At 37.5% G+C, this 27,751-nt stretch overlaps 1 protein-coding gene across 1 annotated transcript in view; it reads right to left on the bottom strand.

The window, feature by feature from the left end:
* LOC140485667 (TBC1 domain family member 14-like) overlaps positions 1-24,864 on the bottom strand; it is a 74,695-nt gene extending 49,831 nt beyond the window's left edge. The window contains exons 1-2 of the mRNA XM_072584065.1: positions 24,139-24,864; positions 6,456-6,579 (exon numbers count right to left, since the gene is read on the bottom strand). Of these exons, the coding sequence (XP_072440166.1) occupies positions 6,456-6,579; positions 24,139-24,746 (732 nt within the window). The 5' untranslated portion in view covers positions 24,747-24,864. The remainder of the gene's footprint in view (positions 1-6,455; positions 6,580-24,138) is intronic.
* Positions 24,865-27,751: the final 2,887 nt, after the last annotated feature.

Below are 27,751 nucleotides of genomic sequence, written 5' to 3'. Positions count from 1 at the left end.
AAAAGTGTGTTTTGGAACTATTGCATTTGTTGCATCCGTTAATGACAATTTAATTCTGTTTTTCACAATACAATATTATTTTTGTTTATTAAGGCATACCAATGACAAGTAAACTTTAAAATTGATTAATGGCTCATGGTTTGAAAGCATATGCATTAGCTTTCTGGAATAATGTTTCCTGAGATAAAGGGACAAGAAATTAAGAACAATACGCCGATTAACCAATCCTGGGAAAAAGGAGCTGAAGCAATATAAACAAAGGGTTATAACAAGTGCCTTGTGACAAATGGGCAATTAAGATTCTCTACATGAAAATTTCAAGAGTTAATGGTGTAACAGAGTACATTTCACACAAATAATGAACATTGAATGTAACAAGAAACAGAAGTTGCTCCTGATGAGAAAGCAAGCTACAGACTTGATGATTTCAGAAGTGTCATAAATCATGTCACACCACATGCTTAATCAATACAAAACCTTACAAGAATTAGTCTTCCAGACTCTTCAGCAGAACCTCAAAGTATCATGCTGCACGAGGATTGAACCCCAGACAACCAGAGACACATGCTATTGGTTGGAAGCGTAGCTAAAGTCCACCATTAATCAGGAAATAGCCAAGTTGACTTGTGAGGCTTTTTATTTGGTTGTTATGTGCAAACTTTAATTGTTTTAGTAATTGATTGTCTGTGAAATTTCTGAACAAGTGGCAAAATTAAAGGTAGCTTGGGGCAATTCACACACGACAACTGATATCCTTGTGTTGGCCTTCAGGAAGTGACCCTACATTCCTCTAAACAGAACCCACCAGACTTGTATTCAAAATATCAACCTTGAGCCTGATTAAGAAGACAGCTGCCCCACGTGTCAGCCAGGATTCAAGTGGATGGATGAAGATACAGGCAACAATTGGTCCTAATTCCAGGGATGCCAACATCTTTCAGATTTCATCAGAATTTTTGTAATCTTGAATTTGGCATTGAAACTTGGTTGTGAAGTCATGACAAACAAATCGACCTGAATGGGAGGTTAAGGAATATTTGAAAGAGAAATCTAAGTGGATAGAGTATTCTGAAGTTTGTGACATTATGTGTCCTCGTGCACCAAACTGTTGCTAGTGTCAATGAGCAAGCCCTTGGAAAAGCATGCAGCCAAAGAACACAGGCTGATGGAAATTTCATGTTCTTATGCAGAGATTTGGAATGTAAAAAATGTATATGTTATTCTACAAATAACCAAACCACGAGGGACTGGCAGCACTCTGAAACATTTGCACGCACAATTTCATACACTCTGCATACATTATGCAAGTCAAGACCATTTTTCCCTAACGATGTTCACAGAACTTCAGATCACTCAGAATTATATCGTAACAGACTGAAACCCCTAGAGAGAGTCATATAGGAAACAAAAGGACCCATAGATTGGATTGTGAAGTGAAGCACGGGTAAAATATTATATGAAGATATCCAACATTAATTGGTATCAGTAATGCTCAATCTCTCAGGTATTCAGTTTTCAATATGGCACCCAAAACATCTACCCAACAGTTAAAAGGAACTGGTCAAGGTGCTGTATAATCAAGATGGTTATAAAATTAAGAGAAAGAACAGGAGGCATTGAGGTTTAATAGGAGATGCTACAGGCATTTATGGTTCAGGAGTTTCTACACTTCATAGCCTAGACATCAATGCTGTAAGTGATCAATTATTTTCTCAAGTTGAAGGTATACTAGATGCAATAAATAATGACCTAAACTAAGTAGTCAGGCAGGAACTAAGTAAAATCAAGCTGATTAACAAAACCGTTGATTAGTGATATATGCAAGAGAGGGAGCAGAATAAATTCATGGGTTAAGGATACTGGCTATGTTCGAAGATAAAAAAATCGTTAAATGTTACAGTAGTTCAAAATATTGCAGTGATCCAAACACTACATGAATAAGAGTTAAGGAGGTTCTATTTTATGCAATAGAAAAGGGAGGGAAGATTTAAGGGTCAGAGTCGTAGAGACTTACAGCACAGAAATATACCCTTCGGTCCAACTCCTCCATGCTGACCAGATATCCTAACCTAATCTAGTCCCATTTGCCAGCACTTGGCCCATATCCCTCTAAACCCTTCCTATTCATATATCCATCCAGATGCCTTTTAAATGCTATAATTGTATCAGCCTCCACCACTTCCTCTGGCAGCTTATTCCAAACACGTACCACGATCTGTATGAAGTGGTCCCTTTTAAATTTTTCCGACTTGCAGGGACAACACTTAAGGAATGCAAATGATTGATAAAACTATTGTTCATCCTTACCCCATCTACACAACTGAACAAGCCACATGTGGTTTTGATTCCAGTGGTAATAAAACAGTGAACTGCACGCCTGAAATTTTAAGCACCACTCCGGAAAACATAATCAGTGTTGGATATGCACGTGGAGGAGAATATTGTATCACAAAGTCCCTGAAAGATCATAACCTGTCTTATCTCATCATTGATTCGACACATTGCATTGAAGCTCAAACGTTCATGCACGTAGGAACAATGGAATTGGTTACTATCTGCAAGAGAAAATCTATGACTCTTCATGTGTCAGAGAAATGGCTATGTCTTATTAGCAAAATATGAGATCCACTTTGCCTTGCAAAAGGAACATCTGGAAGAAATTAAAAAGGGATTTTGAGAAAGGCACACAGGTTTGATATTAAGGTCCAGCAAAATAATCAGAATAAAGACATTACAAACATTAAATAGCACACTTCAAGGGAGAATATCTAAATTGAGGGGTTATATATACACGGCTGATTGGGGGTTGCATTACTTCACACCTTGTTATTCTGATGTATTTGGATATATGTTACTTTTGTTACTATTATGATTTGCTATTGGTGTCAGCAACAAATGCAGCAGCTGAAAATAGACAATATGATTTCTTTATCTTCCAGTAATCAAATGTGTTATGCATTTTTTGACAATGCAAAGCTAGGCATGACTAGGTAAAAATGTAGTTTGTCCCTATAATGTCATCTGGCACTATGTTAATACAAGGCCAAAATCTTTTAAACAGACAACTTGCTTACAAAGTGTATTAGCATGGCAGAATTTTATTGTTAACTTTGAAATCCACATTTAAATCAAGTCAATCCTGAAAGAGTATATGCATGGTTTACTTCACGCCATAAAAAGACCGAATTGTTTATCAAAAGACGTTTGAATGCAATAGAAACAGTTCAGTCCAAAGGCGGTAAGGGAGAGTGACATCCATACAAATTAGTAAACGTAAAATCACAAAATTTTACCTTATCTTCTAGTAACACGATACAATAACAGAATGTAGACTAACAGCCATAGTTGATCAATCCACATTGGACCCAGACACAATGCCAGTTTGAGAAACAGCAAAAATTACCTACTCCTGCAAAAGCTTGCTACTCCTCATGTTTGACATGTCTGAAACAGCAAAATGTTTCTGAAATATTCTATTTAATTCATATTTGAATAAAACAGTACAACTGTTTCCAGTACCTTTCTGACAAGTCTATTCCATAGTTAAACTGTTAATTGTAATATTATTTCTGCAGATTAGCTTGAAATTCACCTACCCTTGAGGGCCTTACGTTAGGTGGTTTTACTGATCCAGACAAGATAAAATAGATTCTCACAAATTATATAACCAAATCCATTCAGAACTTAAAAAGGCCGTTCATACCAACTCCCAAGTATTTCTATACCCATTGAGAATATGCCAGTTTACATAAATGCTCTTTATAATCCAAAATCTACCCTTCAGCCTCCTGGTTACTATCTTCACTGGGTCAGATATTCTAAAGGAGGCAATTCCAACCCAGCCCTTAATTTTTACGAAACAAGGGAGCTCTACAATAAGTGAGAAGACTCTGCTCAGGATTTCCTCAGAAATGCAGGGCCGTTCTTCCATATTGACAGTTCTTTCATGGTCCAAAACTGTCAGGTCCAGGAGCTGTTGACTGAACTGTGATGAACTTTGTCTGAATTCTTAAAAATTGTGAATGACTTCTGACTTAAAATAGGTGTTGTGGTCAGGCAACATAAAACTTTTCACTATATTTTTCATGTATCAGTACACATGACAATAAATTTCTATGCTATTCTATTCAGCAGTCTTCTATTAACTGCAAAAATCCTGTGTGGCTTTGCACTGTCCCAGAATTTTTTGTCAAGTTCAAATCTCTAGCTACAAAAGTTGGTCCCTTACCAAGAACCATTCTGACCTCATTGCATAATTGCAAATCAAGGTTTTCATCCATTCGGGATAGTTTTGTTAAGAAAATATCCTGACTGCAGTACAAAGTCATTGAATTGATCAAAATATAGTTTGCATCTGACCATTAGGTTTAATATTGAAACGTGTTCCATTTTTCAGAACTGGTTCGAGTTGTTAGCAATGTATTCACTTTATTTTAAAAAGAAACTTGCATTTTACAAGAAAATTTTATTTTAAAGTTTGCCATCAACTACTTTATGATTTTCCCTTCCCTTGAAATGAAAACTACAACACAAAGCGAGAGAATGGAAATTTGATGCCTATCCTTGCATTATTTGCTTTGTTTAAACATATATATGCATATTATTCACATTTCAAATATTGCTGTTTAATTTACCTCCGTACCACAGGGTGCAATCAGTTGCTTTCAATTATGTAAACAACATTCCGTAAAAATAAATGTTAGCAGGTCAGTGGTTGGTAACCTCAATTTCTGCTTGTACTTTGTAGTAATTTACTTAATAATCCATCTCAAGAGTCCGAACATTTCATCATGAGGCACTAGCCAACAAATACCAAAGACAATTCTCTGGGTCAATCTAAAATTTGCACTCAAAGGCTGATCCTTCCCCTCCCCAACTAAAACATTTTACTTGTGTTTAAAGTCCATTTCTTCTTGCAAGAAGAAAAACTACCAACTCTAAACAGGGACACAAAACAAAAAGTACATCTTCATTTTTCCTCCTCTTCATTCCTTCATATCACTTCAGGCACACTGTACAAAATGTCTGAGCTCAAAACTGCTGTTGTCAATTTTAAAAATTCAAGTTTCTAAAATATAAAAATATATTGGTTTATTTTTTTTTAAATTGCTCTACTCTTCAACTTAGCAACATGTGCTCCTTGCAGGATGAGCAGACTTTAACCATTTTATGCCCAGTTCATAATTCTTACTTTCCAGGAAACAAACTCAAACTTTATTGTTTGAGTGAACGTTACGAGGAGAGAAATAAACTGCATTCCTAGAATTTTTTGTAATAATTATCCCATTTTAAAACTTATATTTTTAAACCTATGCACATAGAAGAGACAATCATGACCAAAAAATGGCTATTTTATGTTTAAAACTAAATACCAACAATTTTTAGTAATCTCTATGGTGAAAGTACTTATGAGAGCTTAAGTGTAGACTTAGCTCGGTTGAGCTCAAACTATTTTTTCCCCTTTTTCTTCTACACAGGAAGAGTAAATTACACATTTTCAGTGGAAACATATTGACATAACACTACAAAACTCATTTACGTTAGCAGACTTGATTTTAATTCCTTTTAATCATGTACAGTTTACCAAAGGAGCTCTCAAGGTCTGGAAAGGGACTACAAAATAAATAATGGGCATGATGACTGAAGAAAAGTAAAGTACTCTCAGTGGGTAACACCTCCATCAAAATCTTCAAATCTTCAAACATTTACGATAAGATTTCCAAGCTTAATGCATACTTACAACCTCCTTTGGAATCTGAGTTCTCTTTCAGCAAGTCAGAGTCAGATTATAAAACAGACTCAAAAATCTACAGTGCTTATACTGGTAGTATGGTTTCCAGAAAAAACTTATAAAGTCACTGTTTGAGCAATTTTGATTTGCCCCATTACACAGTATTATTATAAGCAGATTACAGATTAATTTATTTTAAGGCGCACATACAACAATAGGAAATTGGGCTTGAAATTTAAAACTGTCAATGAATATAATTTTGAAACAGTACTTAGTCCAGGTAGAATTAAAACTTCATTAAGTTTGTTAAAACTTAAAATAACTATTGGGTCAATTTCACTACAGAACTGGCTTCATACTCCAAAAACAAACTTCTGTGGTAGCTAGTTATGCTCTTATCAGTCTCTTATTTATGTTTGTTGACATTTACACTACTTAAGAGTTACAGAAGGCAGGCAAACTTTGCTGTCATTTCATTAGAATTTAAGATTCCTCCCTCCAGAACGAAAAGTTCTTTCCACCGCACCATAACGTAGATTACTCTTTGCTCTTGTAAGCAAGTTGGCGTATTACAATTAACACACATGACCAAAATTAGGATATGCTTTGTTTAGAACTGTCTTTCTAAAAGATGATCTTTCTTACTGATGACTAATAGCATTTTGAAGTACAATTTACTTTAAAAAAGGCAAGCAAGTTTAGTTTTGTGTATTACACTATCTACCTGTTGAACTTTCTTGGACTCTTTAAGAGGGCTTTCCTTGGCAGGCATCCTCCCAAATAATTTCCAACCTTGAACATTCTGCTCTAATGGTATGGAATCTTTAAGCTTCTTTGTAAACAAACTCCTGTAAAATGGGAGCAAACAGATATTAGTTAGAATTATCCAATTTGCAAATTGATGACTCTTTTCTGAACAGCAACATAAAATAAACAAATATTTATATTTGCATTACACTTAACTTCAACAGTGTAAGACGCAATAAAAACTTTGATGCATTTGAAAACCAATTCAAAAGACAGTTTCCCTGCTTGGTCTATGACACAAATGCTGCAAATACGTGTGAATAAGCATAACAGAATTCCTACAGTGCAGATAGAGGCCATTCAGCCCACTGAGTCTGGACCAACCCTCCCATAACCCCTAAACCCCATCTCTATAACCCTGCATTTTCCATGGCTAGTCCACGAAGCCTACACATCCCTGAACACTATGGGGTAATTCACAATGGCCAATCCGCTTAACCTTCACATCTCTGGACTGCAAATGATGAAAAGCTAAAAGCAATAGTCAGAATGTGTCAGTCATACACAACAGGTTCCCCAATTGGTAAAGAGGAGACAAATTAAACCATGATGTGAAGAGAAGCAGAACACCAATTTGGAAGATTCTAAGAGAAGAAACTTCAATTGCTGAAATTCTACTTGGCCTTTTCGGTGCTACTGACTGTTCTATTGCACAGGCTGTGGGTAGACAAGGCAGTCCAGTGTGCCTGTACTAACTCTATACATTTTCTAACCAGTGTAGACCTTTTTCTAAACATCAAGAAAGGTTCACAATCAGAACTAATACATTGAATTTACACACAAACAAACAAACAAACAAACTCTTCTGCTGTGCACGCTCTGGAACTAATCTCACTACAAAATAAATACTGTAGATTTGAAAGCAGTGTACTAACATGACAGAACAGGTCTGGCTTTACAATGAGGACTTTTGTACTTTTTATACAGGCTGACATCTTACATCCATCTCAAGTCACATCTGAACAAAGAACAGATCACTGATTACAATAACCTTTTCACAGCTCAGTGAAATTTTATGATTTATTGGAAACACCTTTGAGAACTGTTCCATAACTATTAGTGAAGACAAAGATAGTTAAATTGAAAGACTCAAATTATCATAACACACCAACATTTTTAAAGTGTTGAAATATTGACTGCAACTGTTTTTTACATTGAGAAATGTTACGATTGTAGTTGCAACATATTGTTAGTAAAAACAAGTTAATAAAAAAAGTAAATGCTCCATTGATCCAAGTAACAATTTGAGTCCAGTAAAGCAGTATTCAAATGAAGACGCATGGTTTTTATAAACCTCCACCTCTAATTCAAACTGCTACTGATAGCTATACTAATTAGAGATTGTTCAAAACAGTGAATTGTGACTGCATGACATCATCTTACACAAATTATATGAAGGGTAGGCCAATATATAAGTTATACAAATCCACAATCTACAATGCATTTTTACCTATAGATTGAAAAAATACTTACACACACACACCCACCCAAGCACAAAGTAAAACCATTACAGTCTAAAACATTTCAAGATTATATATAATGCAGGAACTATAATAGCCAACTCGGATCCCAGAACCAGCAATGTGAGAACTGGTAGGCAATATATCTAAGTCAGACTGAAATCATATAAGTGTTGACCTGAACACCAGCAAGAAAACCCTTCTCAATAGTTTCGTGGTACTTTTTCGATCCACTGAAGGGCAGATCAGTCCCCCGTTTCATACCTTATTCAAAAGAAAGCACTCTGATAGAGTTTCCAGTATAATATAGGAGCGTCAGCACAGAATTTGCACTCCAGTTTCCGGAATGGGATTTAAACCTAGACTCTTCTGAACCAGAAGGGATTTACAGCTAACTACCAAAAACTTGGTATTCAGCTGCCTTCTTAAGGTCCCACAAAAATTGGTCTTTTTGGTGTAATTTCATCAGTTTGGAGCATTCACATTAAATGTTGCACCCAATACCAATCCAGGTTAAAAAATATTCAAATTAAGTGTCAGTCTCAACACAAGTCTATGTTGGCCTCATGGCTTCTGGGCAAGATTCTCACCATTATCTGTGGTCTCCGCTGCAAGTAAATGCTTGGCTCTGCAAAGCAAGAAAAATTCTCACCATTCCATAATAGTAAAAACCGAGCTATATCATATGGCTGTTTGAGTGAAGCACTAGAAGACTTGTAGTCTGTGGAATTATGTCAATGTATATGTGTTGCATTACAAGCTATTCATAAGGGCATACATTTCAAGGCTGGACTATCAAGCTAGGAGATTTATAAGAGGAAAATAAATTTAAACTTGAAATAATGCAAACAAATGTTAGCTGACATTGCAAACTAACAATCTGATGTGTGGAATAGAGAAGCGACAGATTGTATGTTCCCATGACCTTTTTTTTGGAAGATGTGGTGATGGTGGTTGAGTCACAAGAGGATGGGTATAGACTCGTACAAAGTCAGAGATGAGAAACAGACCCTTTGGTCTGACTCATCCATGTCGACCAGACGTCCCAGTCTAATTTCGTGCCATTTGCCAGCACTTGGCCCATGTCCCTCTAAACCCTTCCTATTCATGTACCCGTCCAGGTACCTTTTAAATGTTGTAATTGTACCAGCTTCCAACACTTGCAGCTCATCCCATACACACACATCACCCTCTGTATGCAAAGGTTACCCCTTAGGTCCCTTTTAAATTTTCCCCCTCACCCTAAACCAGCCTATTCTGCCTCTCCCCCTAGCTAAAATCACCCAAGCTTGGCAACATCTTTGTAAATCTTTTCTGAACACTTTCAAGTTTCACAACATCCTTGTGATAGGACGGAGACCAGAATTATGTGCAATATTACAAAAAGTGGCCAATCGAATGTCTGTACAGCCACAACATGACTTCCCAACTCTAATACTCAATGCACTGACCAATAAAGGATAGCATACCAAACATCTCCTTCACTATTCTTTCTACCTGTGACTCCACTTTCAAGAAATGAACTTAGCACTCCAAGGTCCCTTAGTTCAGCAACACTCCCCAAAACCAGACCATTAGATGTATAGATTCTGCTCTAATTTGCGTCAAAAGCTTAGTCAACACTTGCAAAAACATTCAATCAATTTTGCCAGTGGGTCTGAAAATGGACACAGCAATCTAATTTCAACTTTGAACTGAGGTTCATACTGAATTTAAGTGATTTCCATTAACACTGTTAAGATCAGGTGAAGAGGAGTGAATCAGATCCTCTCTTCTATCTTTGGTTCGCCACAACATTTTGATTTTCCTCAACATACAGCTATATACCACTCCAACAAAAATGTGGTTTGTCAGTTGACCGGAATCAAATCAGGAGTCGAAAGGCTCGAGTGAAAGAAAGAGCAATTTTATTACTTGCTAACCCAGTGACAAATTATAAAGACACATCCAACACAGATGTAAAAGTTTTAAAAAAGTGCATGCCCAGAACAAAACGTAAGATAAAGGCAATGTACGGCTTAAATTTACCCTTTAGAGGGCTACTACTGAAGTAAAACTGATGTGCTAGTTTCTTTTTTATACGTCCCTATTCATTAAATCCAATTTTTTTATTGCTTTGACTATTTTACACAATTTGTTCTCAAATTTGAATTTTTGGATCTTAAAAACTGCTGAGTATTATACTAAGGTTATTGAAAAATTATAGATATCAAAGATAAGATTATTTCATTTTTCAAAGAAATTAAGCAACTCATGTTCAGGTTACAACTGAAATCTTACTACAAATTCTGTTGGATTTGGGTATTGCTAGAATTTTTGTTTTTATTATAATGATTCAAGTCATGCAAAGAATCCAAAACCAGTAATTGTTCAGTAATCCATTGGGCCCATTTATCCTACATGGTTAAGAGCTATAAATGTTTTTTTTTAAAAACTGAACTCAAATTCCAGCATTTGCTGTGGCAGGTTTTAGACCGGTGTCTCCAGGTAACAATAGCACTACGACACCACCTTAATTTTCATTGAAACTACCTATATTGAAATACTTATCTCCTATGCTAACATTTGTGCAATAATAAAAAAACAAAATTAGTTTGGAGAAACTCAACTCCAGAATTCGCAAACATTAATTTATATCGTTCGTTACTAGAACCATACCTACTGCGCTTGTATCAGATCCAATGACACAATTTAGGTCATGCATTAACAAACGGACTCAAACTCAAGAATGCATAGGGTATTATACATCCACGGAGACTTTGTACCTTTCAATTCGTAAGAGTAGAGAAAATGCAGCCAAGTTTTTGTTCGTAAAATCAATCCTGTTCATTGTTATCATTCTCCTAAATATTTTGTATGGAAAACTGTAGAATCTCAGCCCACTGGTGATCTAGTACATATTCATGAACTCCAATATAGAAAATAATATTAAGCTTAGTCAATACCTTCAAAGCAGCCAGCGCTGTCATTTAAGACAGGGCAAAATTGTATCATGCCTTTGGGTGTGGCTAATTGTAATACAATTCCACTGAAACTCATTTTCAAATGAAGCTGTTCACAGGTGTCAGATTACAATCAATGATTCTGCATTTATCCAGAAACCTTCAACACTTAGTCAGTTTCAAGAAGAATGGAGAGACAGCATTCTTGAACGACTGATTGTAGGGAAATTTAGATATACTGCAGACCAAAACATTTTCAAATCCTTGGGTATAAAGATGGGGGTGGCAGATACCTGCCAAAACAAGCCCTGAATGAGGAAGTTTTATATTAAACTATCTTCCTGATAATTCTGAACCATGATACTGCAATCATATAAAGAGTAAAATTTCCCTAAAGATCAGCTAAACAAAGGAAAGCAAGAGTAACTTGTAATGACCCAGTGAGCCTTCAGGGACAACATGTTGAGGAAGCCCTGAAGAAAAAAGCCTGAAAACAGTTCTCGTTGAGGCAACTGCCTGAGGTACAGAGATTCTAGCATTGTTTTTGTTTCAGATGTCAGCAGTTACAATATAATTACGTTTAACCAGTTTTGCATATTCTTCTTCTCATCTTTGAAAAGGCTACCTCTTCTTACCAATATCTGCTATGAGGAAATGCAAAATCTCAGATTGGGAGTCATGGGGAGAGGGGCTGTGGTGGGAATACAAGACTATAATATGTTTAACAGTTTAAACACTATTCAAGGATGTGACATTGTAGATATGTGGACAGATGCTTAGAATGTAATGTCACATCCATAAAGATTATACACAAAAGATTTAGGACAGAACAGTAGGGTTTTTTTCTGCCACCAAGAAAGACACTCTTGATCTTGAGAAATTAACTTCCAAGGTTGGGACTGTTACAAAAACTGTGCCAGCATTCATGATTAGAATACTTTGGTGAAAGGAAAAATGGAATAAAATAGTACAAGAATTATGTAGAAAAATAAAATCTGCTTGCTCAGGTAGATGGTAAACTAGAGGGAATGCACTGCTTCTATGTTTTAATTTCCAGAGTCTAACACAAATTTGGCAATCTTCAACCACAAAGTTCAATAACTCTAGATTTTGCCTTGGAGAACCGTCTTCCCTGAAAGTCCAAATGAAAACAGAATGAATTGGGAACTTGAACCATGTCCTCAGGATATTTCAGAATGCTGCACGCAAATAAATTACTTTTGAAGTTCAATCACAATTCTACATAACAAGAACCTGCAGACAAAATATTTGATCTGCTTATCATTATGTGGCAAGATGAATGTTGGCTAGAATACATAAAACTTCCTTCTTTATGGCAATTAAGTACTTTATGTAGCAAAGAACAAACTGCAATTTCTTCACTGGCTTTTAATGACAAGAAAAGTTTAAGTTTACTCACAGATCAGTTCAGGCATAACATTACTTTCTTGACAATCATTACCAAAGCAGTTAAACTAACTTTACAGTTAATATTTTGTGCCTTGTAAGTATTTGTACAGATCTGTCAGAGTAGCTTGAGCCAGGGATCTTCGAAATTTGTAATCTGTAACCAGAGATGACATGGAGCTGAATGTTAAACATGGAGGATGGGGAAAGGAAAGAGCTAACAGTTGTCTCGTTATAATATTTAATGTTGTTACATAAGTCTCATGTTATTGTTTCCTTATTAAAGATGGTCTAATAAAAAAACTTGCATTGAAATTAAAATAATGCAGCAGCGCATTGATAATTTACCAGGGACCCATGGTAACTTATTTATAGTGCAACAAACTGGCTATGGACCCCTTTTCCATTTGAAAAAATACAATGGAAAGAGTTGGGAAGACAACTTACTCAGTTGTAATTGTGCTTTTGATTTGCTAAGAAAATCTTGTTTTGGAGCACACTGCCAGACACATCTTTCAGCGTTACTTTCTTGCTAATGTTGTGATTAGAAATATAGATGGAGTATCCACAGTATGATGGACTCTTATGGTGCAGTGGTAGTATCCTCTGGTCCAGGATGCTTGTGTTCAAGTCCCATCTGCTCCTCAGATATTTAACAACATCACTGGACAGGTTGATTAAAAAATATCTGCAATGTGTGAAGACATTATAATCCCTTTTAATCAGATGCTGACATTTCCATTTAGTACCATGGTGGCACTGCAATTTAATGGAAAGTGAAAAAAAACCACACATGCCGTAAATCAGAGACAAAAGGATCAGTTGCTGAAAAAGCTCAGTAGGTCTGGCAGCATCTGTGAAGAGAAACTACAGTTAACCTTTCAGGTCCGGTGACCTTCCTCAAAACGGGTTCCAAGGAAGGGTCATGGGATCCAGAATGTGAACTTTGATTTCTCTGCACAGATGCTGCTGAGTTTTTCCAGCAACTTGTTTTTGTTTCTGCAGTTAATTGGATTTGGGACAGCTCAAAAGACTCAAGGGGAAAAAGTAGGTTCTGGTTTCACTGAAAATAAGTCTGTTAGACTTCCAAGTATACACGAATGCAGGAACAGGAGAAGGTCTTTTAGCCTATCAAATCAGTTCCACTACTTAATCATAGTCATAGAAATGTACATCACTGGTTGATCAAACCCTTTTACTTTCACTATCGCCTCAATCCTTTTTGCCATTGTAATAAGAAAACAACCTCTACTTTAAATAAACTAAACTTCCACAGCTCTCTGGCATAGAGAATTTCAAAGATCCACCGCCCTCTGATTCGAAAGGACTCATCTTGGTCCGCTTTGCTTTTACATAATGCCCACACGTGCAAGACTCCAAGACGGGGAAACGCGCTCTCTGCATTTTATCCTATCTCTCCCTAAAAGGTATTTTACAGCTTTGAATGAGATCACTTTCATTCATCATAACTTTAAAAATACAGGTCCAATTTGTCCAATCTTTCTTCATAGAACAGTCCTGCCATTCTGGAAACAATCTGATAAACACTCATTGTACTCCCTCCATGGCAAAAATATCTTTCTTGATGCATAATGACCAAACTGCACACAGTATTCTAAATGCATGCTAACTAAGCTCCAAACTTTAGCTAACTAAACTATACAATTGGAGTATGACTCACTACTCCTGTAGTCAAATTCTCTTGTGATATCGGTTAATATTCCATATGCCTAATAGCTTGCTATATCTGCATGTTAGCCTTCAGTGACTTATTGACTTAAGTACACCTTTGTACATCTATACTTTTCCAACCTCTCACCATTTAAAAATACTCTGCACATCTGTTCTTCATACCAAAGAGGAAAAACTCTTATTTTACATCATTTATCATATCCATGCCTAATCACTATGCCTACCCAAATTCTCTACAAAAAGTTTTACATCTTCCTCACAACATTAATTTCTGTTAATTAGATATATTACATTTGGTCCCTAATGTACATTGATCTATATTGTGAACAGCTGCGATAACCCAATAGTTACGGTTTGTCAATGTGACATTGACTCATTCGTTCCTGTTGTTTTCTATAGGGTAACCACTCCTTACTCCAATTACGTTATCACCTTGAGCATTTTTAAAAATTCTGATAATCAACCTCCAGTGGGGAACCTTAACAAAAGCCTTCTGAATATATTACATCTAATGCCCCCATCTTTGTCAATTTTGTTAGTAACATCCTAAAAACTCAAGTTTGTTACAACATGATTTTACAATTCACAAATCAAGCTATATCCAATTTTGTTCAAATGTCCATTTGCCATGTTCTTTTTAACAAATCTAGTATTTTCCCTCCTTTAGATCTACGGCTGTAGGGTCACATCACAGTTTTTTTCCTTTCTTGTTCTTAAATAAACAGGTGTCATTTGCACACATCCAACGTGCTGGAATCATTCCAGAATCTATGGAATTTTGGAATATGATTACCATTGCACTGATCATCTCCATTGCCACGTCCTTCAAGTGTCTGGGTTGTATATATTAGATCCTGAGGACTCATCAAGTTTCAGTTCTATTAGTTTCTCCAGTACAACTTTCTTCCTGATACCAACTTCCTTCAAATATTGGTTCTCCTGAGTCACTTAGATTTCTAATTCTGGGAGCTGTAGCTGGCTCAGTAAAAGCAAATAAGTCACCATTTAGGTTCTCTTATTTCTAATTCACTTCATAAATTCTCCTTGCTCTGTGCTTTTAATTGATCCTCATTCACCTTCAATTTTTTTCCCCTGCCTGTAAAGGCTTTTAAATTCCATGACCCCATTTGCTAGGTTGCATGTTCCTCCTTATCAGTTTCTTGGCCCTCTTTTGCTTATTATAACATCTTTACAACCCTTAGATTTATTATTAATCTGGTCATTTTGTAAGGTTTTACTTTTAATCTTATAAAATCCTTCACTTCCTCTGTCAGCAATGGTTGACGGACCTTTGGGCTTTTGCACATTGAAGGAAATGTGTAATTGCTGTAAGCCATGTAATAGTACTTTAAATGACTGTCCATTACTTATATGCAGTACCGTGATTTAATATAATTGCCCAATCCAGCTCAGCCAACTTGTGCTTCAGACTTTAATTATTTCCCTTATTCAAATTGAACGACCTCATTTTCAAATTCAATGTACAATTCCAACATGGTGGTTTCAAATAAACCTGTTGGTCTATAAGCAGTGTTTTGACTTTGCCCAGCCCAATCCAGCACCAGCACCTCCACTACATATTGTGGTCATACATCTCCAAAGGTGAAAAATGTAATGTGCATGATTAAATATAAATAATTCGCCCTTTTTTCATCACATAATACTGGATTCAAAAAAGCCTGCCCTCTAGAAAGCATTTCAACTTGCTGGTCTAGAAAACAGTAAGACAGCTCCTCAAACACATCCTTCACAGCTTTTCTGCTTAAATGATTTCCCCAGCCCAATACAGATTGCCGTCAGAATCATAGGGATGTACAGCACAGAAACAGACTGTTCAGTCCAATTTGTCCATGCCAATCAGATATCCTAACCTAATCTAGTCCCGTTTGCCAGCACTTGGCCCACAGCCCTCTAAACCCTTCCTGTTCATATACCCATCCAGATGCCTTCCACCACTTCCTCTGGCAGCTCATTCCATACCTGCACCACCCTCTGGAAAAGTTGCCCCTTTGGCACCTTGTAGATATCTTTCCCCCCCTCACCCTAAACCTACGCCCTCTAGTTCTGGACTCCCCCACCCCAGAGAAAAGATTGTCTATTTATCCTATCCATACCCCTCATGATTTTATAAACCACTATAACGTCACCCTTTCACCTTCGATGCTCCAGAGAAAACAGCCCCAGCCTATTCAGCATCTCCTTCTAGCTCAAATCCTTCAAACCTGGCAACATCCTTGTAAATCCTTTTGAATGCTTTCAAGTTTCATAACATCATTCCGATAGGAAGGAGACCAGAAGTACACGCAATATTCCAACACTGGCCTAACCAATGCACTGTACAGCTGCAACTTGGCCTGTTTCATGCTGTGGAGTTGAGACTAGAGCTGAAAATATGTTGCTGGAAAAGCACAGCAGGTCAGGCAGCATCCAAGGAACAGGAGAATCGACATTTCAGGCATGAGCCCTTCTTCAGGAATGAGGAAAGTGTGTCCAGCAGGCTAAGATAAAAGGTAGGGAGGAGGGACTTGGGGGAGGGGCGTTGGAAATGCGATAGGTGGAAGGAGGTCAAAGTGAGGGTGATAGGCTGGAGTGGGGATGGGGGCGGAGAGGTCAGGAAGAAGATTGCAGGTTAGGAAGGTGGTGCTGAGTTCTGATCTCCAGCATCTGCAGTCCTCACTTTCTCCTCAAAGAGTTGAGACTGGAGACATGGATGCATGGAATTCTGCAATAGGCAGGTCATCTCATCTATGCCTGCACATATTTCTTCTGTTATGCTCAAATATTTAATATTGAAAGCAGACAGGTCTGGCGTGTAATTTTTTTCTTTCTAAAATTACAAACAAGAGTTACTTGGCAGTCTGTTTCCGTGGTGTACATCTCTATGACTTTAAAATCCATTTGGAAGTTTTTTGTAAACATAAAGGTGGTTTTATTTCCATCACAATAGCCCAGGTTTGAGGCAGAAAGTGAAAAAAAGAACAAAGAATTGGAAGAAATACTATTTTCAATGATACTCAAGCATTTTTACTCAATGTCTTTACTGAGTTCCTGAACAAACATGTGCAGTCAAGGGAGGCTATACAGTTAGGAAAGAGGTCTTGAGGTACTTCTGCACCCTCTTCAGGATGGCTTGAGTGTTTATTCTAAGTGTAGATCACCTATTTTCATATACGGAGGGATTTAATTTCCAGTGCAGGTTAACACATCAGAAATATTCTTTACATTGCTGAACAGATGTTTAAAAGCAATTTAAACTGAACTTAACACTTTCTTAAAATAGTCTGTGATCATGCATAAATCTGTCGAAAATTAAACTCCTAATGTTGCAATCAATCCTGAGTTCCCACGAGAGACAAGCAATTGTAGATATTACTCAAATGTTGTTGATATTTTCCTCAGACAAAGATTTTTTCAAAAGCTGTATAAACATATCAGAAGTAAAAATCAAGATTTCTCATAACCTTGATGCACACTTCTGGACTCTGATGCATCAATGTGATTAAAGTACGTATTTTAATTCCTTCAACGAAGAGAAGGCTTTTGTCAAAGTTCCTAATGCATAAGAAACATGCAAAGCTATCTGACTGGTTGCCAGAAGTCATTAATTTTGCATATATTAAAAACTGGATGTGGCTTCCTGTTGCTAATGTCACATTTTCTTTTCACTTATTCATGGGACATAAAACAATGGTGGGCTTTCTTTTTGAACTGTTGCAGCAATTTTGATGGTACAATTTACATAATAATGCCAGGATTCTAACCCAGCAATGATGGAATGAACTTGCATGTTCAAGTTATGATGGAATAGAACTGATCATTTTCGCACACTACATTTTTGTAAAATTGATTCATTGCAATCTGAATACTGACAAGTCCAGCAAGTAAATTTGATGAGACAGGCAGACTTTTAGAAATGGGTTGAGTGTGGCCAGGAAAGGAGTTGAGGCCAAGAGGAGATCAGCCGTGATCATATCAAATGCGGAGAAGACTCAAGAGGCTGAACTGCACATACCTGGTCTTGGTCTTACGCTCTTAAATATTTTTGAGGTGGTGGGGAGCCATCTTGAAATGGTGCAGTCCATGCAGTGAAGGTACTCCTACTCTGTTGTTTGGGAGGGTATTTTATGATTGACACTGCAACAATGAAGGAATAATAGTACAATACAGAGATGTGCAAGTTAGGTGGACTGGCCATGCTAAACTGTCCCGTAGTGTCTAGAGATGTGCAGGTTACGTGGATCAGCCAGGCTAAATGCGGGATTACAGGGATAGGAAGGGAGAGATCTGAGTTAGGTGCTTTGGGGGGATTGGGGATCGGGGATCAGACTTAAATGGGCCGAATAGCCCCTATCTACACTGCAAGAATTTTATGATTATTTCCCAGTCACAATGTTGTGCGACTTGAAGGGGGACCTTGCAGGTGATTTTATGCCCATGCATCTGCTACCTTTCTCCTACCAGTGGTAAAGGCCCCAAGTTTGGGAGATGCTGTTCAGAATCCTTGGTGAATTGTTACAGTGCATCAGATGGTACAGTGCAGGCAGGGGGCACCAATGGTAGACAGGGTGAATCTTTAAAGATAGATGGGATCTCAATCAATTTCTGGATGATGAGCAGCTTGAGTATTGTTGGAATGGAAGAGAATATTTCCCTGACTTGAACCTCAGATATTGCAACAGTTTTGAAAGGCAGACGGATGACTTGTTTGTGATGGTAGATTGTTGAAGTAACCCTAGCATATTGTTACAATGCCATTGGTCCCATCAGTCTTTCACTTTCTCTATTCCCAATGGCCACAATGATACAACTAAGCCTCTTTTTCAGTTTAGAATACTGGTTCTTAGGGTCTGCAGAACATTCAAAATCTAATACTTTAGTTGATTAAATTAAACTTTATCAGATTCTATTTTCACAATAATGAACATTGCACTTACTGCAGCCACACTAGTCCAGTGACTGGGCTATTTATCAACTTCTTGATCATGGTTAACATTAAACCTCAAGCATTGCTCGTTAGATTTATACAGGGTGAGCATTCATCACAATTCTGAATTGGGACTTTTAGGTGAGATAGGAACTGATGGACGTATGCTAATTAGACAAAAGATTCAAGAGGTAACTTGTCAAAATCCCTTTGAAACTCTACCTTCAAATGACCAGAAACATTACTGAGGTTTCCTTAACGTCATGGTGAGTTCTTCAATCAAATAATACGCAAGAACGAAGTTTTCTTGAAACCACATTGAAATGTCCTACTCTATCAAATGAGTCATAAATGCCATCCATCATTATTTCCTTAGGTGACTCCTTTAATGCTAACTTCAATCTAATCAGTACGGGAGTTATCTGGATCAGTTACGTATTTTAAAAACAAAACAATGGATAGTGCATTAATCTCCTTTCAGTTTAAAGGGAAACCTCCTAGAAAAGGTTGGGAGGTTATGTTGTAGGACATTGGTTAGGTCACTTGAAATACTGGATTTAATTCTGGTCTCTCTCTTATCAGATCGATGTTGTGAAACTTGAAAGCGTTCAAAAAAGATTTACAAGAATGTTGCTAAGGTTGGAGGATTTTAGCTATAGGGAGAGGCAGAAGCTGTTTTCCCTGGACCATTGGAAGCTGAAGCGTGACCTGATAGGTTTATAAAATCATGAGGGACATGGATATTGTAAAGAAACAAGGCATTTTCCCTGGGTTTGAGGGGGGGGGGGGGTGTGGAGTTGGAGTCCAGAACTAGTGAGCATCGGTTTAGGCTGAGGAGGGAAACATTTAAAAGGGACTCAAGGGGCAACTTTTTAACGTAGAGGATGAGTGTATGGAATGAGCTGCCAGAAGTAGTGATGGAGGCTGGTACAATTACAGCATTTAAAAGCCATCTGGATAGGTATATGAATAGGAAGGGTTTAGAGGGATATGGGCTATGTGCTGGCAAATAGGACTAGATAAGGTTAGGATATCTGGTCAGCATGGATGAATTGGACCAAAGGGTCTGTTTCCGTGCTTTACACCTCACCGATGCTCCAAACAGCATACCACCCAGACCTACGCAACTACCCTATCTCTGTAACCCTGTATCCCCCACAGCTAACCCACCTAGCCTGCACACCATCAACAATTTAGCATGCCCAATCCACCTAACCTGCACATTTCTGGACTGAGGGGGGAAACTAGAGCACCTGGAGGCAGACATGGAGAATGTGCAAAATTCACACAATCGTCGAAGGCTGGAAGCAAACCCTGTTCCCTGGCATGATGAGGCAGCAGTACTAACCACTGAGACACCATGCAGTCCAAGGACCCTACAGTCGATATTATCAAGAGACATGGTGCTGTTGATTTTAAGGTTTCTAATTTTTAAAAAAATCATTCATGGGAAGTGGACTTTGCTGGCTGGGCCATGGTTTTTTTTTTCTCCCCTTACCCATGAGAAGGTAGTGGCTGTCATTTCAAACCACTGCAGTGTATTTGGTGTAGATACACCCACAATGCTGTTAGGGAGGAAGTTCCTGGATAATGAAATTTAAAGTTATATTTTGACAAAGCAACATTCAGGTTCTCTAGTCAAAATTACATGAAAATATTCAGCTGAAAACAGCCTTATTTGGAGGGAAAGTAAATAAAACGGAGGAATGGCGAATAATTACCACGAACAACACTATTTGATAATGATACAAATTAACCAACCACATCTCAGATCTCTATGTAAATCTAACCACACCTGCATTTGACAGTACAGTAAACAATACAGATGATACCTGACAAACAAAGCACAAGTAGTGACCTCATACCTTTATGCTTAAGTCCTCATTTTAGGTTAAGTTCAAAACACTTCCACAAATATGCCAACTTTTGCAGTGCACAGATATTTGCCAGCAGTTTAATAAGGTGCAGCAGGATAAACATGTGCATAAAGCATTGGCATTTCAGGCGAACTATTTCAATTCAAGCCAGAAATAAACTTAGCACAGTACCATGATAGTCCAAGAGGATTCCTTATGAACTTCAGCTTCCACTTCCATTACTACCTACTTAGATGGACCTGAAACACGTCTGGCTCAAACAATGTTTCGAAAAGAACCTGTAGCTGCAGATAAGACTTTCTAAGCTCCATGAGACAAGACCACATCTGAAATATTACTCCATGTAATGCACACACTTGTTAATGCACTACTTGATATGTGGTTGCTTTTAGAATAGCAGTTGAATCAGCAAATTTAGCTGCAAATAAAATATCCAACCACCAAAATATCCTTTGACTCTCGTTTTATCAGGAGGAAAAAATAAAATTCCTTTTTATGAAGTATCATGAACAGACTGACCCTAAATTTGGGGATGAAAGAAGGATAAATTGCATTAGAAAAGACATTGCATTTATTAGATTAGATTAAATTATTTAGTGTGGAAACAGGCCCTTCAGCCCAACAAGTCCACACCGACCCACCGAAGAGCAACCCACCAAGACCCATTCCCCTACATTTACCCCTTCACCTAACACTACGGGCAATTTAGCATGGACAATTCACCTAACCTGCACATTTTTGGATAACTTATCACAATACTAAGAAATGCCCCAAGTATTTCAAACTATTATGCAGTTACTGCTTTGTGATGAGATACGGTAACCATATTGCATCAATGGTATCTCTTATAATGCAGCAAAAACACAGCATGAGAGATTTGAACCTAAAACCTCTTGGATCAGGAGATGAATTTGCACAAGTTGTGCAATGCAAACATTTTGCAACTTCAAAGTTGCTAAGCAGCATGCTGGTTTAGACCATAGAAAGTAAGAGCAGAATTGGGTCATTTGGCCCATCAAATCATGGAACAGATTCAATCAATGTTTCTCAGCTACATTCCCGTGCCTTCCCTCCATAACCTTATACTCTTCTTAAATCAAGAATCTATGCCTTAAATAGACTCAATGACTTGGCATCCACAACCTTCTGAGTTCCATGGATTTGCCATCCTCTGGTTGAAGAAATTCCTCATCTCAGTTCTAAAGGGTTGTCCCTTCACTGAGTTGTTCCCTTCAGTCATAGTTTCCTACTCGTGGAAACATCTTCTCGCATCCACTTTGTCCAGGCCTCTCAGTATCCTCAGGGTTTCAATGAGAAATCGCTCATCCTTCTAAATTCCATTGAGTACAGACCCAAAGCCCTGAACCTTTCCTCACATGACATGCCCTTCATTCCCAGGATCATTCGTGAACCTCCTATGGGCCTCTTCAAGTTCAGCACATCTTCCTCAGATGCAGAATCCAAATTTGCTCACAATATTCCAAATGTGGTCTGGCCAGAGTTTTATACAGCCTCAGCCTTGCTCTTGAGTTCTAGAACCTAAAATGAATGCTAAAATTCTACTATTTATGGGGTATGCTACTAACTGCAAGCACTGGAACAACATTATACTTAATACAATTAATACAAAAACAATTGAGAATGTGTATAGGGTATGAGCAGGTAGGGAAAGAATTAAGTTCTGAGTTTTGTGAAACAAGAGGTTCAGCTGAGCATGACTCAGATCAGATAAGAACTAGCAGGTTATAATGGTGTGCTGGAGGCAAGGGTAATAGGTTAACAAGGTGGAAAAGCATTAATTATGTAGAGCCATTTAACAATATTGGAAGCATTCAGTATGTAAGGTCAGTTTAACTAGGTGAAAAGTATTATGTGAACCAGTTAAAATTAAGAACATTCATTGGGTAACTGCAGATGGTTTAATCTTTGCTATTGACACTCGCTGATTGTAATAGTCACCCAATCAATATATATGTTGCCTTATCTGGATGCTCCTCCCTGTAAATGAATTCATTAAGAAAGCAGCATGCTCTAGGTACATCGCCCCAGAGTTCAAAATTGAAAATTCTTAAGTACTCAGCAAACACCAAGAGATGTCTTTGCTATCGGTGCTCTGGAACTTGGGGTCTTGGATAAAGGGGTCAATGACTCCTTCAAGACTAAGACAAGGAGAGATTTCTTGACTTAAAGTGCTGTAAACCTTTGGAATTCATGTCATGTCTCACAAAATTGCAATTTTTGGAAATCAATGATATTAGCCCTAGAACAATGCTGTGGGAGCTCCTTCGAACAGTGCTCTGGGACCAAATGAATTCCCAATAAACTTTTCTGCAACATAAGGTCAAAAGGGGAATTATATTTGATCACGAGAACAGAACACTACACAGTTGTAATTCCTTAAATAATGAAACAGTTTGTGCCAACAGAAAGACTTAGTCTGACAAAAGGAAGTTACATTTACCATTACTTTTACAAACAATTAGGAGTAGGAATTGGTCATTTGACCCCTCAAGCCTTCAATAAGATAATGGCTGATCTGTTTATGTTTTTAATTCTAGTTAGGCAACCAGTTAGCAATGTGGTGTGAAACAGAGTGGGTTCAATTCCTGCACCTGTTGAAGTCATCATGAAGAACACACCTTCTCAACTTTTCCCCTCACGGAGACATGGTGACTTTCAGGTTAAACCACCACCAGTTATCTTTCCCTAATGAGACACGCAGCATCTCACCCACCATTTAAATATTCACTCTATCCACTATCAATATCATATACAAAATGAACTGCAGCAATTTGCCAACCTTGGCTTTAAACAGCACCTTTCAAATCCACCACCTTTATCACACAGAAGAACAAGGGTACTAAATTCATGGGAACACCACTTCAGTTCTCCTTCACGTTGTACACTATTGTAATTTGGAACTACATTGTTATCCCTTCATTCTGTCAAAAACATGGAATTCTCTTCCTAATACCACATTGACTGCAGTGGTTAAAAGGAGGAAATGTACTACCATCTTCTCAAGGAATGAGCCAGTAACACCCATATCCCACAAAAAGAACAAAAACAAAACAAATACAGAAATATTATGCATATTAACAAAGAATAAAAATAGAGCTTTGTGGGCATACTTCCATTACAGAGACTGCAGTAGCTCAAGAAGAAAAGCCATTACCCTTCTCCTGGCAACTTTGTTAACAAAAATATATCAACAGCAAACACACCAGCCCCACCCCTCCTTCTGTTTCCAGAAAAGAAGAAAAGGTTCAAAAATATACTTGATTGGAACACACGATACCTGGTAAAAAAGTTGGCAAGTGTGCCCAGTCTTTTATATTTGGTCTCTTGTTCCAAAGGACTGTCAGCTTGATTGTAGCTGTCTCTGGAAGAATTTAAACTGATGTCAGTGAACTGTGCCTCATCAGTTTCCAGATTTACAATTGCACTTGAGTCACTGGTAACCAAACTATCTAGAATATCCTCATTGCTAACAGACAGAGTTGTGGACAGTTCCGTGCTCAAGCTTGAAACACTGCTTACAGATATCTCATCCGCCTTGTTTGCTCCTCTGTTTGAAAGACTGCAAAGCTTCACAGTATCATAACCAGATCGCGGAAATGTTGAAGATTTTCGCAATGCGGTGTCAGTCTCAAGACGTACAGCCGGTGAACACATGCCAGGCGGTAGACTTCCTGAACCTTGTCCAAGTTTGTCAGGTGCCAATCCAGATGTCTGGGATGAATCAGCATGGTTTGTTCTAACATTCAATACACCACAATGGATGGGTTCCGGATTTCCAATTTCTAACGTGGGAATGCCAGAGTCTTCAGAATTAAGGCTATTACTGTCTTCATACCTAGAGCAGTGCAAATTGTGCTTGTATTTTGGTACAGATAAAGACCACATTGCCTTTACATCACAGTTCTGGAAATTCACAACTTCACAATTGTTGACACACTGTCCAGCAGGGGTCGTGAAGTCCGTGCAAATTCTTCCTTCCAGTATCCTAGGTGGGTTTCTATAAGTTCCTAGAAAAATAAATAATATTTTGAATTATAAAGAGTACCATAGATATGAAAGAAGTCAAAAGAATTAAAGGCAATGCGAAAATGTACACAATTAACTCCTCTGGTAATCCTCCAAGGGCTGCAAAAAATATCTTTAAAGCAAATTAAAAATAGCTATTGCAAAGCAGCTGCTTTCCTTTTGTCTTGCTAAACTGCAAAAATGTTTGGCATACTTCCCTTCCAAATATATAATTAGGAAACAAATATTAACAAACATCAAAACAACATTCACTGCAGATCAGCAAGGAATTCCTATCATTTTTGACAGTAATTAAATTAGAAAAAGAAAGACATTTGATTTGAAATAAGCTGAGCAAGACTATATGATAACACAATATGCCAGTTCTTTCAGATCCAGTCCAGATTAATGGAAAAAAGCAAACTGAACAATGACAATTATAGATGGAGCCTGCTGGAAATATCTGAATGCAGTGTTTACAAGATGCAGTCCAAGTGTAAAATTGCCAAAATTTAAATGAATTTGGTAAAGTTTTGGAAAACAAAAATGCTCACAGTAGTATTGAAAAGAATAGAAAGTGAGGACACTTTGCATCAGGCCAAGAATACTGAAGCAGAAATTGTCCCATTTGCCCAGTAATATTCTTGAAGAGTGTGATGACGAACAAAGTATACTTTCTCAGAAATCCTCCTTTTAAACAAATAGTTGATGCAAACATGGTTTTTGCTCAAATCTGTTTCAAAGTTAACCCTGGTCTGAGCTCCTGTTCATCAGTGCCAATTCAACAACTAGAATTTTTCACTCAATTTCAAAAGTTACAAAAATGTTATTTTCTAAACAGATTCTTCTCCAACTCCTTTTCCTGTACAGTGGGTCACAACTGCAAACTACATCCTCCATTATCTTATCTGTCAATGAGGAAGTTAAACTTGTGATCAGCACTTCCCATCTCCCCCAATAAGAACTGCACTTCATGTACAAGAAACAGTACGATTCAGGTTTCAAATATCTGCTTTTCACCAATCTTCCCCGATCCTGTCCTTGGATGCTATATACTCAAATTTAGACCCTTAATTTTTGTAAATATGGATGCAGATATAACCTTAGACAGAAGATGAGGAAATTCTAATTTGTCAGATCTGCAAATTGAACTCTTTATTCATTTAACAGTTTAATGATGTCACAAGAGCTTCTTTTCATAGACTGATAAGATGTTAATACAACAATAGCCAAAAATGGCAACACATCAAATTTATAGAATCAAACTTGCCTTGAGCAATAGGAAAACTGTTTGATAACATGAAAAGAAAATTTGAAACAGCTCGATAACTACCTGGTAATATGAGAGGCTTTTAGATTCTCAGTATGAATGAGTGGTCTCCTCCATTAATAAAGTTAATTTTGTTTGGAAGAAACTAAGAATAAAAGTAGCCAATTAGCAGAACACATATGGATTTTTCAAAATGTCTCACACTGAAGTCGAACTTACACAGATAGAACTCTCTGCGATTGAAGGACAAAAGCTGGTGTGGATATGAAAATGGCTGCAGTTATTGTTGATACACATATCTAAGAGGGAATTTTTCTTCTGGGAGGAACAGCATAACTAGAGCTATGAATATATGATAGGTATCAAAAAATTTGGGGAAGCATGGTGACACAATGGTTAGTACTGTTCCCTCATAGTGCCAGGGACAGAGGTTCAATGCCAGGGACAGAGGTTCGGACGACTGTGTGGAATTTGCACTTTCTCCCCATGCCTGTGTGGGTTCCCTCCGGATGCTCCGGTTTCCTCTCACAATCCAAAGATGTGCAGGTCAGGTGAATGGGCCATGCTAACTTGCCAGGTATTAGGGGCATGTATCGGATTGGGGAATGAGTCTGAGTGGGTTACTCTTTGGAGGGTCAGTGTGGACTTGTGCAGTAATAGGGAATCTAATCTAAAAATTCAAATCTGTTACCACAGAGTTTTTGAAATAAATAGTGAATATGCATTTAAGGGGAAGCTATCAAGCATGAGGGATGAATAAAAAGAGATATAATTGTAGACTTAAATGATAAAAGATTAAGGATGCTCAATTGGAGCATAGACACTGGCACATACTAGTTTTTATAGCACAAAATTTGAATCAGGATGTCATAGGGTAAGAAGAACCACAGAAGTCAGTCACTTGACCAATTTTACATTAGCCATCTCTCTGAAAGAATTACAAATCTGTCCTGGCCCCCAGAACTTACTTCGTAGACTCCAAATATTTACTTTCAAATATAGTAGATAAGATTATTTTTGGAAAGTCACATGGAAACTATATCCAGCATCCTTTCAGGCAATGTATCTAGATCATAACTGGCTGAATTAAAAGAAAACCTTTTATCTTTCCATACCCCCTTCAAACCTTGGCTACAATGCCAATCCTCAGATTAATGATCCATCTGGCAGTGCAAACAGTTTTGCCCTAAGAACTCTCTTGAAACACCTCAATTTTAAGCATAGATATTAAATCACCTTTATTTGAAGGAGAACTTCTTGAAGGGCATAACCTGAGGTGATTACAAAACTAGCTGCAGGTTTTATTGATAGACAACCATAAGAGGAAATATTTTCTCCAGCATAACTGGGGTCTTACTTCTCCCATCTCTCCATTTAGCTACTCCATGCCATTGAGATAATTTGGTTAAAACATCCTCTGAAATTTCTAATGCAGAATTGATGAGAAAATTGTAAGTCTTTAGTACAACTTCCTTGCATTCTACAGCTTTATAAACACCAAGGGATATGTTATACTTAAAATAAAAAAGTTCTTAAGCTTTTGTTGTCTGTCTCATCACATTTCAACATTTGTGTTTCTAAGCTGCTCATGTGCCTGTTCCCATATTTTAAAAAG

Source organism: Chiloscyllium punctatum, chromosome 14 (genome assembly GCF_047496795.1).
Source record: "Chiloscyllium punctatum isolate Juve2018m chromosome 14, sChiPun1.3, whole genome shotgun sequence".
NCBI classification, from domain to species: domain Eukaryota; kingdom Metazoa; phylum Chordata; class Chondrichthyes; order Orectolobiformes; family Hemiscylliidae; genus Chiloscyllium; species Chiloscyllium punctatum.
This window is presented reverse-complemented; position numbering and strand designations above follow the sequence as displayed.